Source organism: Scyliorhinus torazame, chromosome 10 (genome assembly GCF_047496885.1).
Source record: "Scyliorhinus torazame isolate Kashiwa2021f chromosome 10, sScyTor2.1, whole genome shotgun sequence".
In the NCBI taxonomy this organism is placed as follows: Eukaryota; Metazoa; Chordata; class Chondrichthyes; order Carcharhiniformes; family Scyliorhinidae; genus Scyliorhinus; species Scyliorhinus torazame.
In genome coordinates, this window is record NC_092716.1 from 199618372 (window position 1) to 199632232 (window position 13861).

At 52.7% G+C, this 13861-nt stretch overlaps 1 protein-coding gene across 3 annotated transcripts in view; it reads right to left on the bottom strand.

Moving 5' to 3' along the window:
- LOC140384491 (doublecortin domain-containing protein 1-like) overlaps positions 1-13861 on the bottom strand; it is an 871034-nt gene that overhangs the window by 705726 nt on the left and 151447 nt on the right. For all 3 annotated transcript variants that reach the window (XM_072466241.1, XM_072466242.1, XM_072466243.1), the window contains one exon: positions 12029-12271. In XM_072466241.1, coding sequence (XP_072322342.1) covers positions 12029-12271 — 243 coding nt within the window. The remainder of the gene's footprint in view (positions 1-12028; positions 12272-13861) is intronic.

Sequence of the window (13861 nt, forward strand, 5' to 3'; positions counted from 1 at the left end):
TAGGGTGAGGCTTAGTCTGTCAGCTCATCCCCCTCCACTTATCCCCCTTCCCCCACAACCCCCTCCTTCCCACAGATTTCCCTCATTTCTCCCCCAGCCTCCATTCCCCAACCCTCCCACACCACCCGCCTCCCTGACTACACTGTTTCACCATTCAAGGGTCTGTGTAACATCACCCCCGGGTGGTGGGCCTGTGTCGGCATTGTCAGCGGGTCAATATACACTGCAAGAGAGTGATGATAACTCGCTGTGTTGTTAGCTCTGTTGCTCCTCAGTTTATGCCAAAGTCTGACTCCTGTCTTTCTACTGCAGCGCACTCACACCCATCCTCTGAACAGGGTCTGCATCAGGGATGTTTGATCTTGGATCACTGTTCCTGGGGAAGGTGGGGGGATGGTGTGAGCGGACGGCAACAGGGGGTGGGGTGCAGGCAGGTCTGTTGTGAAAATTAACGTGACAGAGCCTTCACATGCATCAGGTTTAACATGTCTGAATTGTGAACATTTGACATTTCCGTTCCCCCGACTACAGATTGTGACAACCCCCTGCAACACCACCCTCCCCACCGAGCCCCCCCCCCCCCCCCCCCCCCATACCCAATCACTGATCCTCTCTCTTGATCTTGCATGGTCTAGTGCTACGTATAGCTTTAGTGGTTTTCCCCTCTGGACATGGAGATTGGTAAAGTGGCAGAGTGCCTGGGCATTGTTAATGGAGAGATGGACGGGGGGGGGGGGGGGGGGGGGGGGGGTGCGCGGGGGGGGCGTCTTCGAAATATCTGGTGACAGAATTAGGTATCACATAGGCACACGGCACACAACAATCACTCACGTTGACTCAATATCACCAGTCACTGAAATATAAACATCTGTATAATGAGGACTTTAAACCCTTCTATCTTGTCAGTTTTAATTCATGTCTTCCATCTGCAAAAGTCCATCAAACGTGATGCAGGAGCTGCAGTGGAGTGGGGCTGAGGATCCCAGAGCGCACATTGAAGAAGCAACATCCCGTGACTCCTCCACCCTCCACCAGATCAGGTGGGACATACACAATTGTTGCATTGTAAGCCACAAATCACAAGTGGACATCAGGAGGTGTTGGAGGTGGGACAGCGATGGAGAGGCTCCATCGAAGGTCTCAAGAAAATCCAAGCTTTGCTCAGGTGAACACAGCATTTTCAGAGATATAGCATGAAATTGGAGAGAGACTGGAGGAATCTATCTGCAGCATTTGCCAGTGGTGTCTCAGGCCTTGTCAGTGTTATCCAGCTCCATGGAAAGAGTGACCATCAGATGTGGCAGACAACCGAGTAAGCACTGGCTCTCGTCAATGGCCTGCACTCAGTCTGCCATTTTACATAGGTTGGGAGAAGGCCTCATCTTCATCATTCAGCATCTCACTGATGCACAGCAAAATATTATCCTTCTCTTGGATAGCAGGGAAGAACAGCTGAACCATGAGAAGAAGGAAGAAGGAACTAAGGGCATTGTTGCTAAGTTTGCAGCTGATGCAAAGTTATGTAGAGGGACAGGTAGTGTTGAGGAAGTAGGGAGGCTGCATTTTGTAAGGGGCAACAAAAGGAGTCCACAACGAGTTGCAGAGAGAAACAAAACGTATTTTATTTAACACGTTAACTATTAGGCACAGTTCCAGTAGTTCCCGATTGGGTATTCTCTAGTCGAGGCACACCTGGCCGACTCTATTTGTGCAAAGACATATGAACTGTGTTCAGGATCCCCCGCCCCCTTATCAGGGAGCTGGTATTCCACAAGCTCCACGGGATACTGGATCATCCCTACTCCGTGAGACCTGTTAAGGTTATAACACTGCAGAAGGACTAGGACAGGCTAGGCGACTGGGCAAAGAAGGCAGATGAAATACAATGTGAAAAAGTGGTATGTGGCACAGTGGTTAGCACTGCTACCTCACAGCACCAGGGACGCGGGCTCGATTCTGACTTCGGGTGACTGTGTGGAGTTTGTACATTCATCCCGTGTCTGTGCGGGTTTCCTCCGGGTGCTCCGTTTTTCCCCACAGTCCAAAGATAAGCAGGTGACGTAGATTGGCGATGCAAAATTGCCCCTAGGTGGGGTTACGGGGATAGGAATGGGTTTGGGCGAAGGTAGGGAGCTCTTTCGGGATTGGTGCAGACTCGATGACCGAATGGCCTCCTTCTGCACTGTGTGGATTCTATGAAAGTGCAAGGTTGTGCATTCCGGTAGGAAGAATAGAGGCATAGGCTATTTTCTAAATGGGAAAAGGCTTCGGAAATCTGAAGCACAAAGGGACTTAAGAATCCTCGTTCAGGATTCTCTTAAGGTTAACATGCAGGTTCAGTTGGCAGTTAGGGAGACAGATGCAATGTTAACATTCATGTTGAGAGGGCTAGAATACAAGAGCAGGGATGTACTGCTGAGGCTGCATAAGGCTATGTTCAGACACCCATTTGGAATATTGTGAGCAGTTTTGGGCCCCTTCTCTAAGGAAGGATGTGCCAAGGAGAGGCTCCGGAGGAAGTTCACAGGAATGATCATGGGAATGAAGAGCTTGTCGTACGAGAAGCAGTTGAGGACTCTGAGTCTATATTCGATGGAGTTTAGAAGGATATGGGGGGATCTCATTGAAATTTACAGAATAGAGAGGCCTACATAGAGTGAATGTGGAGAAGATGATTTCCACTAGGAGGAGATGAGATCACGAGGGCACAGCCTCAGACTGAAGGGACAATCCTTTAAAACTGAGGTAACGCGGAATTTCTTCAGCCAGAGGGTGGTGAATCTGTGGAACTCTTTGCCGCAGAAGGCTGTGAAGGCCAAGTCACTGAGTGTCTTTAAGACAGAGATAGATAGGTTCCTGATTAATAAGGGGGTCAGGGGTTACGGGGAGAAGGCAGGGGAATGAGGATGAGAAAAATATCAGCCATGATTGAATGGCGGAGCAGACTCGATGGACCAAATGGACTAATTCTGCTCCTATATCTAATAGTCCTATGAGGGGGAAGGTGGAGAAAAGGTACAGGGAAGTGTGATTCTGCTCCAGATATATTTGAGCAATAAGCATTTACTTTCATCAATCAACATTCTTTCCTCAGTCAGTACCACCAACATTGTTTCATTGGCCATTCACCTTATGGCTGTTTTCGGGACTTTGCTATTTCTTGTAAAATTGTTACCCCCCCCCCCCCACCTTTGAAGTCCTTTGTCATGACAGCCGTGCTTCAAAGATAACTCATTACATGTGAAACTGATCAGGTCACTTCTATGCAATATGATAAAAGCGCTACATAAATGCAAATCCTTCGTCATCATTCCAGCCTCGGTGACTGTGTGGAGTTTGCACTTTCTCCCTGTGTCTGCGTGGGTTTCCTCCGGATGCTCCAGTTTCCTCCCACTGTCCAAAGGTGTGCAGGTTTGGTGAATTGGCCATGCTAAATTTTTTTTTCTTTCTTTTTAAAAAAATTTAGAGTACCCAATTCATTTTTTCCAATTAAGGGGCAATTTAGCGTGGCCAATCCACCTACCCTGCACATCTTTGAGTTGTGGGGGTGGAACCCACGCAAACACGGGGAGAATGTGCAAACTCCACAAAGACAGTGACCCAGAGCCGGGATCGAACCTGGGACCTTGGCGCCGTGAGGCTGCAGGGCTAACCCACTGCGCCACCATGCTGCCTTTTGGCCATGCTAAATTGCCCTTGATGCACGATCAATCACTACTGAAGCGAGATTGTAGTCCAATTGAAGGCTTTAATGAACAAGTAGTTACCTCAGCAGCTCCAGTACAGAATGACTGCTGTGGGTGAAACACAGACTGTTATGCTCCGCCTGCTGGGCGGAACCAGCAGGCAGGTTCTACCACTGGGTTTACAGTATAAGGTACACTCTACAGTATAAGGTACATCCCACCTAGGTACCGCGATACCCCTAATATAGCCTACCACATTCACCCCTGTTTAAAAAGAGTCCGGCGGGGGTGGTGGCCTTGCTTTTACAGTGGTAGAGGTTATAGCAGTACCCTTCGGTGCCTTTACATGCAATACACATATTTACAGACAATTATTTACAAGTTCATTTTACAATGAAACTATCAGCCGGTTGGGGGCCCTGGTCGTCCTCTGCGATCATCGCAGTCCCGGCGGTGATGCTGGCGTCGGCTCGGGCATCTGTGGCTCGGGGAGCGTGTCGTCTTCAGCTTCATCGCATCCGGATGGGGCCAGTGGGGGGACAGATCCTCCTGGGAAGGGGGCTGTGGTGGTGTGCGGCGGTGAAAAAATGGTTGGGATTGGTGGGGGGGGGGGTGAGGGTGGGGATCCAGCGGGGGCCAGTTCCCGGAGGGAGACAGTGTCTTGTCGGCCGTCGGGGTGCGCCACATAGGCATACTGGGGGTGAGCATGGAGGAGATGTACCCTCTCGACCAGTGGGTCCGACTTGTGGGCCCGTACGTGTTTGCAGAGTAGGACGGGTCATGGGGCTGCCAGCCATGTTGGGAACGAGGTCCCCGAGGAGGACTTCCTAGGGAAGGCAAGGAGACGTTCATGAGTAGTTTCATTGGTAGTAGTGCACAGTAGTGATCGGAAGGAGTGAAGTGCATCGGGGAGGACCTCCTGCCATCGGGACACTGGGAGATTCTTGGACCGTAGGGCCAGTAGGACGGCCTTCCAGACCGTCCTGTTCTCCCACTCTACCTGCCCGTTTCCCCGGGGGTTGTAACTGGTTGTTCTGCTGGAGGCAATGCCCTTGCTGAGCAGGAATTGACGCAGCTCGTCACTCATAAAGGAGGACCCCCTATCGCTATGGATATAGGCGGGGAAACCGAATAGGGTAAAGATGCTGTGGAGGGCTTTAATGACGGTGGCAGCCGTCATGTCGGGACAGGGGATGGCGAAAGGGAACCGGGAGTACTCATCAATCATGTTCAAGAAATATGTGTTGCGATCGATGGAGGGAAGGGGCCCTTTGAAATCCACGCTGAGGCGTTCAAAGGGGCGGGAAGCCTTCACCAGGTGCGCTTTCTCTGGCCTGTACAAGTGCGGCTTGCACTCCGCGCAGATTTGGCAGTTTCTGGTTACGGCCCTGGCCTCCTCGATGGAGGAGGGCAGATTGCGGGTTTTAACAAAGTGGAAGAACCGGATGACCTCCGGGTGGCAGAGGTTGTCATGGAGGGTCCGGAGTCGGTCCACTTGTACACTGGCACATGTGCCGCGGGACAGGGCATCAGGAGGCTCGTTGAGCTTCCCGGGACGATACAAGATCTCGTAATTATAGGTGGAGAGCTCGATCCTCCACCGTAAGATCTTATCATTCTTAATTTTGCCCCGCTGTGCATTGTCAAACGTGAAGGCTACCGACCGTTGGTCAGTGAGGAGAGTGAATCTCCTGCCGGCCAGGTAATGCCTCCAATGCCACACAGCTTCGACGATGGTTTGGGCCTCTTCTCGATGGAGGAATGGCGGATTTCTGAGGTGTGGAGGGTGCGTGAAAAGAAGGCCACAGGTCTGCCCGCCTGATTGAGGGTGGCAGCCAGAGCTACGTCTGATGCGTCGCTCTCGGCCTGGAAGGAGAGGGGTTCATCGATTGCGTGCATCGTTGCCCTGGCGATGACTGCTTTGCTGCGACTGAAAGCCTGGCGGGCCTCTGCCGATAGGTGAAAAACCGTGGACTGGATTAGTAGGCGGGCCTTGTCCGTATAATTGGGGACCCACTGGGCGTAATAAGAAAAGAAGCCCAGGCAACGTTTCAGGGCTTTGGGGCAGTGGGGGAAGCGAAACTTTATGAGGGGGCGCATGCGTTCGGAATCTGGGCCTATGACTCCATCATGCACTATGTAGCCGAGGATGGCTAGGCGATCGGTGCTAAACACGCAATTGTCCTTGTTGTAGGTTAATTAAGGATTTTTGCGGTATGGAAAAATTTGCGGAGGTTGGTGTCATGGTCCTGCTGGTTGTGGCCGCAGATGGTGACATTGTCGAGGTACGGGAACGTGGCCCGCAGACCCTACCGGTCAACTATTCGGTCCATCTCCCGTTGGAAGACCGAGACCCCATTTGTGACACCAAAGGGAACCCTTAGAAAGTGGTAGAGCCGCCCATCTGCTTCGAATGCAGTGTACTTGCGGTCGTCCAGGCAAATGGGGAGCTGGTGGTAGGCTGATTTAAGGTCTACTGTGGAGGAAACCTTGTATTGCGCTAGCTGGTTGACCATTTCAGATATGCGGAGGAGAGGGTACGCATCGAGCTGCGTATACCTGTTGATGGTCTGACTGTAGTCTATGACCATCCTATGTTTCTCCCCGGTCTTTACAACAACCACTTGAGCTCTCCAGGGCCTGTTGCTGTCCTCGATAATGCCTTCCTTTAGTAACCGTTGGACTTTCGACCTAATGAAGGTCCGGTCCTGGGCACTGTACCGTCTGCTCCTGGGGGTGACGGGTTTGCAATCGGGAGTAAGGTTTGCAAACAGGGAAGGCGGGTCGACCGTGAGGGTCGCGAGGCCGCAGACAGTCAGGGGGGATATGGGGACGCCGAATTTGAACGTTAAACTTTGCAGGTTACACTGGAAGTCCAGTCCCAGGAGTGTGGCAGCGCAGAGATGGGGGAGGACATAGAGTATGAAGTTATTGAACTCCACGCCCTGGACCGTGAGGTTGGCTATGCAGTACCCCCGGATCTCCACAGAGTGAGACCCAGAGGCCAGGGAGATCTTTTGTTCAATCGGGTGTACAGCAAGGGAGCAGTGTCTTACCGTATTGGGATGGATGAAGCTCTCCGTGCTCCCAGAGTTGATCAAGCAGGACATCTTGTGCCCGTTGATGAGTACCCACGTCGTAGCAGTTGAAAGCGTTCGGGGCCGAGACTGGTCCAGTGTCACTGAGGCAAGTTGTGCAGAAGCTGAGAGATCTTGTCGGGCGATACACGGCCACCCAAGTCGGGGTCCTGAGACGTCATCCAAGATGGCTGCCCCCATGAATCGCACATGACCGGCTGGGGGATCTCATCAGGCGATACATGGCTAGCCAAGTCGGGGTCCTAAGACGTCATCCAAGATGGCTGGCCCCATGAATCGCACATGGCCTCTGAGGAGAGGAATAGCAGCGGGCCCGGTTCGCCTGTGGAGACAGCTGCGGCCGACCGGGTCTGGCATACTGCCACGAGGTGCCCTTTTTCCCGCAGCCCTTGCAGATTGCGGATCGGGCCGGGCAGCGTTCCCGGGGGTGTTTGTTTTGCCCTCAAAAATTGCATCGGGCCCCCTCCCCCCCCCGGGGTTTCCTGGCTGCCGCACTGCGCAAGCTTGTGGGGAATTTAGGGGTCTTTGGAATCGGCCGCGGGTGGGGTCCACCCTGTCCATGCGGGTACTGCCCGGTCGGGAACGTAGGTGTAGCGCAACAATTACTCACTCAAGTCGAGAAGAGATTAAATCAATCGAGGCTTTATTAAGCAAGACTTGTTCCCCAGCAGCTCAGTTACAGAATGCGGCTGCTGGGAGAACTCAAGCTCTTATACTCTGCCTTCAGGGCGGAGCCAGCAGGCGGCAGATCCAACCAGGACCCGGGGCCTGTCAGCCAATAGCCTCTCGGCTTCACAGGTACCATACTACCCCTAATACATACCACCACATTCACCCCTTGTTAAAAAAGAACCCGGCGGGGTGGTGGTTCGCATGGTGGTAGGGGTTTACAAGGCTGGTCCTGGAACTGATTTCCCACAGTGGCTATACATTTAGCCCAACAGTTAATTATGTACAGGTTGTCAGAATTATTTACAAGTTTGTTTTCCTTTTCTTGTTGTGTCATGCGGATTCCACGAGTCGAGCAGGTGCCCTGGTCGTTCTTGTCGATCGCCTCAGCCCCGGTGGTGGTGCAGGTGCTGGCTCGGGCACGGAAAGCCTTTATCAGGTGCGCTCTATCTGGCCTGAAAAAGTGCGGTTTGCACTCTGCGCAGATTTGGCAGTTCCTGGTGGCTGTACGGACCTCTTCGACCGAGTAGGGGAGGTTGCGGGACTTCATGAAATGGTAGAATCGAGTGACCCCCGTGTGGCAGAGGTCCTCGTGGAGGGCTTGGAGGCGGTCTACTTGTGCGTTGGCACATGTGCCGCGGGATAGGGCTTCGGACGGCTCGTTCAGCTTTCCGGGACAGTACAAGATCTCATAGTTATAGGTGGAGAGCTCAATCCTCCACCTCAAGATCTTGTCATTCTTGATTTTGCCCCGCTGTGCATTATCGAACATAAAGGCTACCGACCGTTGGTCAGTGAGAAGAGTGAATCTCCTGCAGGCCAGGTAATGCCTCCAATGTCGCACAGCTTCCACTATGGCTTGGGCTTCCTTTTCCACTGAGGAGTGGCCGATTTCTGAGGCGTGGAGGGTCCGGGAGAAAAAGACCACGGGTCTGCCTGCTTGGTTGAGAGTGGCCGCCAGAGCTACATTGGATGCGTCGCTCTCGAACTGGAAGGGGAGGGACTCGTCGATGGCGCGCATCGTGGCCTTTGTGATATCCGCTTTGATGCGGCTGAAGGCCTGGCGGGCCTCTGTCGACAGGGGGAAGGTAGTGGACTGAATTAACGGGCGGGCCTTGTCTGCGTACTGGGGAACCCACTGGGCGTAATACGAAAAGAAGCCCAAGCAGCGTTTCAGGGCTTTGGAGCAGTGGGGGAGGGGAAATTCCATAAGGGGGTGCATGCGCTCGGGGTCGGGGCCTATAACTCCATTGTGCACTACGTATCCCAGGATGGCCAGACGGTTGGTGCTAAAAACGCATTTTTCCTCATTATAGGTGAGGTTCAGGGCGTTAGCGGTCTGGAGGAATTTGTGGAGGTTGGCGTCGTGGTCCTGCTGGTCATGGCCGCAGATGGTTACATTGTCGAGATACGGGAACGTGGCCCGCAACCCGTGCTGATCAACCATTCGGTCCATCTCCCGTTGGAAGACCGAGACCCCGTTTGTGACACCGAATGGGACCCTTAAGAAGTGGTAGAGCCGCCCGTCTGCCTCGAAGGCCGTGTACTTGTGGTCACTCGGGCGGATGGGGAGCTGGTGGTATGCGGACCTGAGGTCCACGGTGGAAAAGACCTTGTACTGTGCAATCCGATTGACCATGTCGGATATGCGGGGGAGAGGGTACGCATCGAGCTGCGTGTACCTATTGATGGTCTGACTATAATCTATGACCATCCTCTGCTTCTCCCCGGTCTTCACAACTACCACCTGGGCTCTCCAGGGACTATTGCTGGCCTGGATTATGCCTTCCTTCAGCAGCCGCTGGACTTCAGACCGGGTAAATGTTCGGTTCTGGGCGCTGTACCGTCTGCTCCTAGTGGCGACAGGTTTGCAATCCGGGGTGAGGTTCGCAAACAAGGAAGGCGGTTCAACCTTGAGGGTCGCGAGGCTGCAGATAGTGAGTGGGGGTATTGGGCCGCCGAATTGGAACGTAAGGCTCTGGAGGTTACACTGGAAATCTAACCCCAAGAGAGTGGGAGCGCAGAGTTGGGGAAGGACATACAGCCTATAGTTCTTAAACTCCCTTCCTTGCACCGTTAGGTTCGCGATGCAGAACCCTTTGATCTCTACTGAATGGGACCCCGCAGCCAGGAAAATCTTTTGGGTACTCGGACGAATAGAGAGAAAACAGCATCTTACCGTGTCCGGGTGGATAAAACTTTCCGTGCTCCCAGAGTCGATTAGGCATGGCGTCTCGTACCCATTGACCAGCACCGCTGTCATTGCCGTTTGGAGCGTCCGGGGCCGCGATTGGTCCAGGGTCACCAAAGCCAGTCTAGGTTGCTGCACCGTGGCGTTTTCGTCCGGCCCCGTGGAGCCGTCTATGCTGGGGTCCTTGGCTATCAGCCAAGATGGCGGCGTCCATGGATCGCACGCGGTCAGTGGTGGACAAAATGGCCGCCCCCATGGATCGTACGTGGCCCATCCTTCCATCGTGGTGTCCGGGGCCCAAAATGGCGGCGCCCGCGGGCCGCACATGGAGCGCTGGGGGGGTTGAGTCTGCTGTCCCCGCTCTCCCCCGGAGATTGAGGCGACCCCCCGGGACTGGCACACCGCTGCGTAATGCCCCTTTTTGCCGTAGCTTTTACAAATAGCTGCGCGGGCCAGGCAGCGCTGCCGGGGGTGTTTCGCCTGCCCGCAAAACTAGCACCTGGGCCCACCGGGATGGTCTGGTGCTCTAGCCGCGCAGCCTTGCGGGGGGGGGGTGGGGAGTCGGTCGCAACGGGGGTCCACGGAGCCCAAGGGGCTGCCGTGCGGTCGGGGCCGTAGGCGCGGGCATTTTGTGAGGCCATGTCGAGGGAGGCCGCTAGGGCCCGTGCCTCTGTGAGTCCTAACGAGTCTCTTTCTAACAATCTTTGGCGAATTTGAGAAGAAGTCATACCTGCCACGAAAGCATCCCTGATTAGGAGCTCCGTGTGCTCATTTGCGCTTACCGACGGGCAGTTGCAGTTCCTTCCCAGAATCAAAAGCGCGCTGTAGAACTCGTCGAGCGATTCTCCAGGGATTTGCCGTCTCGTCGCGAGTTGGTGGCGTGCGTAGACCTGGTTTATGGGCCGAATGTAGACCCCTTTCAGCATGGCGAGCGCCGTCGGCAAATCCTCCGCGTCTTCGATGAGCGTGTAGATCCCCGGGCTCACCCTGGAATGCAGGACCTGCATTTTCTGATCTTCCGTGGTCTGGCCGGGGGCCGTTCGAAGGTAACCTTCGAAGCATGCTAGCCAGTGTTTAAACACGGCCGCCGAGTTTGCTGCATAGGGGCTGATTCGCAGACACTCCGGGGCGATCTGGAGCTCCAGTCTTTTAAGCTTGCTTAATAAATTGTAGCGCAACAATTACTCACTCAAGTCGAGAAGAGATGAAATCAATCGAGGCTTTATTAAGCAAGACTTGTTCCCCAGCAGCTCAGTTACAGAATGTGGCTGCTGGGAGCACTCGAGCTCTTATACGCCGCCTTCAGGGCGGAGCCAGCAGGCGGCAGATCCAACCAGGACCCGGGACCTGTCAGCCAGTAGCCTCTCGGCTTCACAGGTACCATACTACCCCTAATACATACCACCACAGAGGCCTGGGCGTTGGGGAGGCTACATCTAGGGAGTGCGTTTCCGTGCCTCTTTAAGCCCTAGCGTGTCATTTTTCAGCAGTCGCTGGCGGATTTTAGAGGATAGCATGCCCGCAACAAAAGAATCCCGTATTAAGAGTTTGGTGTGGTCATTGGCTGAGACTTGTGGACAGTTACAGTTTCTACCTAACACTAACAATGCGCGGTAAAAATCGTCCAGTGATTTCCCTGGGATCTGCCGACTGGTAGCTAAAAGATGCCGAGCGTATACCTGATTCACAGTGCGGACGTAATGCTCTTTTAACAAAGTCATTGCGTCCTCGAAACCGTCCGTGTCTTCGATAAGCGTGTAGATTTCTGGGCTCACCCTTGAGTGGAGGACGTGCATTTTCTGTTCCTCCATGGGGGCAGTCGGGGCCGTCCTGATGTACCCGTTGAAACATGCCAGCCAATGTTTAAAAGTTGCTGCTGCATTTGCTGTGTGGGGGTTGATTTGTAGACTCTCTGACTTGATGCGGAGAGCAGCCATTCTTCAATTTTGTTCCTTAAATTGATGCACGATCAATCACTACTGAAGCGAGATTGTAGTCCAATTGAAGGCTTTAACGAACAAGTAGTTACCCCAGCAGCTCCGGTACAGATTGACTGCTGTGGGTGAAACACAGTCTTATGCTCCACCTGCTGGGCAGAACCAGCAGGCAGGTTCCACCACTCATACCACAGTATAAGGTACATCCCACCTAGGTACCGCGATACCCCTAATATAGCCTACCACAGCCCCTTAGTGTCCAAAAGGTTAGGTGGGGTTCCTGGGTTATGGGGATGGGCATTGGCTTAACTAGGATGCTCCTTCCAAGGCTGGTGCAGACTCGATGGGCCGAATGGCCTCCTTCTGTACTGTACATTCTATGATTCTATGAATGTCGAACTTTAAAACATTAATTTTCAGTAACATTGAATGCCTCGATGTAATTACCTAACTGATCCAGGCGGTGCACTCAAGCATCTTTTGATCCTTGGAAACCGAAGGCTGCATTTCTTTTTACGACTTGAATTGTTGCTCTCGCAATCTGAAACTACACCACAGCTTTCACTTGAATTTTGGAATCTTGATCTTCTGGTCTGTGAACAAGGAAGAGATCCAACTGGAGACCGCAAAGGAGGTTTTGACCTTTGCGTACGAATGTGGATTGTCATTTTGTATGGTGACCTGCACTTTCTAAATATAAAGAGAGACAATAAGGCTTTTTAACTCTAAATCAAATAGAAAATTCAAATTTCTACTTTATTTAGCTAGATTCAGTGAATGGTTTAACGGTTGCAGCTATTCTAATAACCATGACGTTAATTTCACAATCCCCAGAGTGGAAGATGTCCCTGAAAGGAGTGCAAGTTGGACAACCTGTCCTCATTATACACTCTGGGCTGAGAGTCCAAAGCAATAAAAGCTTTGACAAAGAGTCATCCAGACTCAAATCATTAGCTCTGTTCTCCCTCCACAGATGTTGTCAGACCTGCTGAGTTTTTCCAGCATTTTCTGTTTTTGTTTCCAGCATCTGCAGTAATTTGCATTTATCAATAAAAGCATGAGTTCAACAGGGAGGCTGTTTTGACAAGTGAAGTGAATGCTGAATTTGTTTGATTGACATTTTTAAGAGTTTATAATAATGTGTTCTTTCTGTGCTCTTTTTCAGTCAATGCCTCAATGCTTTATTTGGACCAGAAAAAGAGGTGTGAGGTGTTATTGATACTTTATTGGTCTGTCTGATTAACACTTATATAGAGTTAGGAACATCAGTTTTATACTCACCCACCTCATGGCTGCCTATGATCTGCTTCCGGGATTAGTGGGCCTAACTCCATCCCACACCTGGAGACAAAATTGTGCAATTCAGGATCTTTTAAATCAAGGTATGTCTGCCAAGTCGGGAAATTTGCCAACTTGAGCTACCTGGCTCAGTAGCCAAAGTCCAATCCATATTGTTCGGCTAGAGTTGATGGTTCTTGGCAGTTGATGGTTCTTGGCAGTTGATGGTTCTTGGCAGCTGATGGTGCCATAACTGATTTTGAAAGTCTTGGATACTAAACATTTGTGTCTAAAATTAGAACGTCTGCCGGCAACCCACCCAAAGCAACACCCGCAGTAACACCTACGGGGGCCACAGTGCATACCCTGGTGAGGGCAGTGTCAGCCAACGGTACCCCTGGCATCAGGGATGGGCACCAGGGCCAGAGGCCCCCATGGTGCAGGCCACCGACGGGGCCAGAAGTGCGGGGTGAGGGACATGCAGGGACGGAGCCCACAGTGCCAACCGGGGCCACCATGTAGCCCGATGGACCTGGTTGGGCACGGGGGTAAGCATCATGCTAACATGTTGGCCTTTGAAAATGAAATGAAATGAAAATCGCTTATTGTCACAAGTAGGCTTCAAATGAAGTTACTGTGAAAAGCCCCTAGTCGCCACATTCCGGCACCTGTTCGGGGAGGCTGGTACGGGAATCGAACCGTGCTGCTGGCCTGCCTTGGCCTAGTGTGCTAAACCAGCCCCTTTCACTCCCTGCAGACAATGGATATTGGAATTCAACCAGCAATGGTGGCCTTGCTGCTAGTCGCCGCAGCCCTGGGGGATGCACTGCGGCTGTACAAGTTGGAGCTGCTCAAGGAGGAAGAAGAAGCTGCAATAGCGGAGTGGGCAGCAGAGGGGCAAGTGGCAGCTACCCAGGTTGGACAGCCGGCTGCCCAACAGGCCGAAGTGGAGGAGGTGCCAAGAAAGCGCCCCATAAGGCCTCGTGTATACCGGCACCGCCT